The following is a 4,203-nucleotide window of genomic DNA, read 5'->3' on the forward strand; positions in this document are numbered from 1 at the left end:
GTTAAACTCATCAAATACTCACTCTACTGCGGAAGAATGCTGGGTGATCCTGAGCCAGGGCTGCAAGGATTAAATGGAAGAGAGGAGAATGATGTAAACCGCTTTGTGTCTCCACTAGGAAGAAAGACAGGGTATAAAGTAAAATAAATAAATTAATTTAAAATATAAGCAGCTGAAAATACAGTTCCCATACCTGGATTTCAGTTGCTCTGATCTTGCAAAAGATATTTGCACATGAGAATTTCCTTTTGCATGTGTTGCAAGTGCAAATGGGATCCCCATCCCCATCCACGTGGTAGTGCTTATTTGAGCGGTACTATACTGCTAGGATGTGTCTTCTGATATAGATGATGATGAATATCTCATGCCACCAGTTGATTTTTATGACTAGTTGCCTGTGACCCCAGTTAAATGGTTTGACCTGAATATCTCAGGCTAGCCTGATCTTGTCAGATCTCAGAAGCTAAGTTGGGTCAGCCCTGGTTAATTTTTTGGGTGGGAGACCAACAAGGAATTCCAGGGTCACGACACAGAGGCAGGCCATGGCAAACCACCACTGAACGCCTCTTGCATTGCCACCATTGCCTTGGCTCCACCTGATGTTATTTTATCTATTTTAACTTCTGGATTTCAAATTGTACATCAGTGGCCCCGGTCACAGGGGCCGAATATCGCGAGGGGGGGAGGTGTGGCTGTTTGCCCCAGACCTAAATAACACACGGTTGCGTGATCAGACCTCCCGTGGAAGTCCTGTGGGTAGGGGGAGGTGCCGATCATAGGACAATCCTGCCACGCGGCAAAGAAGCAGCGCAGTGCGGCAAACGGGTTTGGGGGGGGTTTGTACACCAAAGTATGCGCATGCTTCGTTGGGTGCTTGTGCGCATCCATGGAGACTTGGGGGGGGAAAACCTTTTTGCAAGGGGACATGGGCGGGCGCCGGATGCCACCAGAAACGCGATCAGACGCCCACCCTTGCCCCGCGGTTACTGGAAACTAGTACCTTGGAGGTACTAGTTTTTTACCTCGTATCTTCGGCAGGAAGCCTCGGGTGAGCCACGGGAGCTCTACGCTTCCCAGATGTGGCGGTGAGATCGCACCTGGAGAATCCGCCTATCTTCCGGCTCTCTAGCGTGGCTAATGTTCCGTGTGACCGTAGCCTATGTTGTTAACTGCCCTGAGCTCTGTGAATTCAGAGAAGAGTGGTATCTAAAGCTAAATTATAAATAAATAAATAAAATAGGTTGGCTGTGACTTGACGGCAGAGAAAGAGAGAGTTCAATCAACTGTTATCTCAGAATCCAAGAACTGATGTCAATTGTCAATCCCAACAGGCTTTTTCCTTTTAACGAATACAGCCTTTGGGACTGCAGATTCAAAGAAGAGGACAATACATTGGGGATACAACCGTCTGAACTCCTCCCCTGCTGTTTTCCCACTAATCGTCCCCAAGCTGTTCTTATCCTCACTGTGGAAAACTTATGGAAGAGGTAAGCAGTGTGCTTTAGATTGAGAAATGAAACTAGTATGGCTGATCTGACTGGCATGATTGCTGCCATCCAGAAAGTGAAGGAAACCTATGTTCATTTGGGTTTTCATGAACGCAAATTGTTTCAAATGTTAAATTCCCATACACTAACTGTGAGGACAAGTGTGCTGTTGTTGTTGTTGTTGTTTAAATCAGATTGCAAAATTACCAAATGGCAGACTCAGATAATGCTGGCAATTCTCTTGCTCTTAGCTCAGTCAGATATGCAGGAACCACTTCTGGGCATGAAAGGAATGAATGGTTCAGTATACAGCATGCTTGGTCAAGGCATTGTCAGGCTGCTTAGTCAAGTCACAGCACCCACCAGGCTTCTTAAGAAGATAAGTGTTTTATTGGTAGTCCAGTACTAAAGAACGAGTATACAGCTTGTGTCAGGAATGACCTGCAATATGATGGCCACTGACTTATAGTGTAATCAAACTCCCCCCCCCCATGAGCCCAAGCCAATGAGTATATTTCGCGCGGGGGGGCAGCAAGAAGCAAGCAAGCGGCTAAGCGCCTAAGCTGTTAACTTTCCCAGGCAACTTAATTTGCAGCTGGAGAACGACAACAAGGTCAGGCCAGAGATAGCAGCCAGAAGCTACAGAGGGATGAGCTGGGAACGAGGAGGTGGCAGTACCCCCTCCATATTCCAGTTCTATGACAGGGCTACCTGACAGGCATGAGCAATCCATCACTGAGTATACTTTCTTTCTTTCTTTCTGCATTGGAATAAGCTTTCTTTAGCACGTGGGCAGAAATACAATGCACAAACATCAGGATATTGTGAGGACTATCCATCATGTTGAGCAGTCCCAGGCAGAGATATGACTGAGCCAGGAAATTCCCCTTATACAGACATTATGAAACCCACACGATCAGAAATGTGCCCCAGTGTCCCATTGTGTTCCAGCAATGATGCTTGCACCTTGGGACATTCCATTCTGGGGGGGGGGAGTCCTCCATGCACCACAGAGCATGGACAGATGTAGATGTAGAAAGAGTCTCCCGTCCCCTGCTGTGCTTCACTCCTTGTCCCTTTGGCATCCCCCTCCCACCAGTCACAACATCTAAGCTCAGCACTCCTTGGAACAAGGAGACAAGGCCCTTCTGAGGATCAACATTACTTGAATGTTCCCTTTAATGTGTAAACTATCTCCTGGGCAGCAGCCCAAACCAGAGTTACGGTATTTCTTCACAAAGTATGTTTATGGCCATCTCAACCCGCCCCCTTCTTCTCGGTGTGCTTTTTAAAACTTTTTCCATGTTTCCTTCTCCCAGCTCCAATCTTACCTGTCTGTTATTGAATGTTTCTCCAAAATTAATCAAAAATGCCTTGATGCACTCGTATCATGAGTTAGCTCTGTGTTCCATCCACAATAACAGCAGCTTTGGATGTCTGAAGTACTGCAAACATGTTCTAAAGCCGTCCAAGAGTTCATTTGTAAATGTGCAGAAGTTGTTTATCTGCGCGTTTATAATCTGGATTTCTTTCATTTTCTGGAATAGACTGTGTTTGTGCTAATAGGATGGAAGGTCTCCTGGGGTCTCCTGAAACACTGTTTCATCTACATAGTACTTCCATAGTTTCCTCCATTCCACAGGCTGCTAAGGTCTGGTTCTGTTTTTTCCTGTTATACTGGTCCTCTGTCTCCAGAACAGCGCATCAGTCCTTATCATGTTGTTTGTTTCTAGCAGGACTTGTGATGACAGTGACATATACCTACCGTGTTGCTGATGCTCACCTAGGCACCTTCTCACAGCTCCTGCTCCAATGGAAAGGGAGCATCTACAAACTCCTCTATTGCGAGTTCTTAATCTTTATCTCTTTCTACTTTAGCATCAGCATTGTCTACAGGTGAGCGTCTCCTGAACCTGGCATGTATCTCTAGGGCCTCTCTGTATAATCACTGGATTCCTGTCCCGAGTATACTTTGCACACAATCTTTGTAGAAGTGACTGGTCAGTGATAATACCTCAATACTGCACCCAGACAGGGGTCATTTTGTAGAAAAAGAGGTACAGGAGCTCATTAGTATAACTTATTTGCCTACTCGACACCCCCTGACATCACCAGAAGTGTGTCAGAAGGCAACACCCACCGCTCAGGCTTCATTGGACTGTTTTGGATTGCCAACTATGGGGGGGAGGGGAACGGGCAGATCTGCCCTCACAGAGGAGGGAGAGCTTGTACCTGAAGGCGGGCCAGGGGAGGGCTCTGCAACTTACCTGGCTGCTTCTTGCTCCTCGTGGCCCAACTGAGGGCTTCTGGGAGCAGGGGACGGGGATTTTTGCATGTGCCTGCCCCCTGGGCTCCTTACTGCCAGAGCTCTGCTCCTGTGCGCTCCCGCAGGAAATGATCCCTGCACCCAGATATAATAAATGCTCTTGAGGGGGGGGGGAGCAGGAGATTTGTACTCCTGCCTCATTTTTCTGGCTAAATGCGCTCCTCTTCAGGAATGAGATCTGTGGGCCATAAGAGACAGTAGATGCCTTTCAAAAGATGTTTGACACAAATCTTTGTGCTCCCCTTGTCACATGGGCCTAAATAAGCAATACATCCTGCACGAATCACAGGAAATTAATGGTCAGTCATGGTATACTGATGTCTTAGTATTGTGGGGTTTCTTTTTGAAGCCTTCATGCTGTTTTAAATAAACATGCTACCCTTTCTCTTT

The 4,203-nt window shown here is 46.8% G+C and overlaps 1 protein-coding gene across 1 annotated transcript in view; it reads left to right on the forward strand.

Moving 5' to 3' along the window:
- Positions 1–3,231: 3,231 nt before the first annotated feature.
- Positions 3,232–4,203, forward strand: part of LOC107108844 (bestrophin-1-like) — a 43,253-nt gene continuing 42,281 nt past the window's right edge. Inside the window, exon 1 of the mRNA XM_015409366.1 lies at positions 3,232–3,383. Coding sequence (XP_015264852.1) covers positions 3,232–3,383 — 152 coding nt within the window. The remainder of the gene's footprint in view (positions 3,384–4,203) is intronic.

Source organism: Gekko japonicus, unplaced genomic scaffold, assembly GCF_001447785.1.
Source record: "Gekko japonicus isolate JY-2015 unplaced genomic scaffold, Gekko_japonicus_V1.1 scaffold730, whole genome shotgun sequence".
Classification (NCBI taxonomy): Eukaryota; Metazoa; Chordata; class Lepidosauria; order Squamata; family Gekkonidae; genus Gekko; species Gekko japonicus.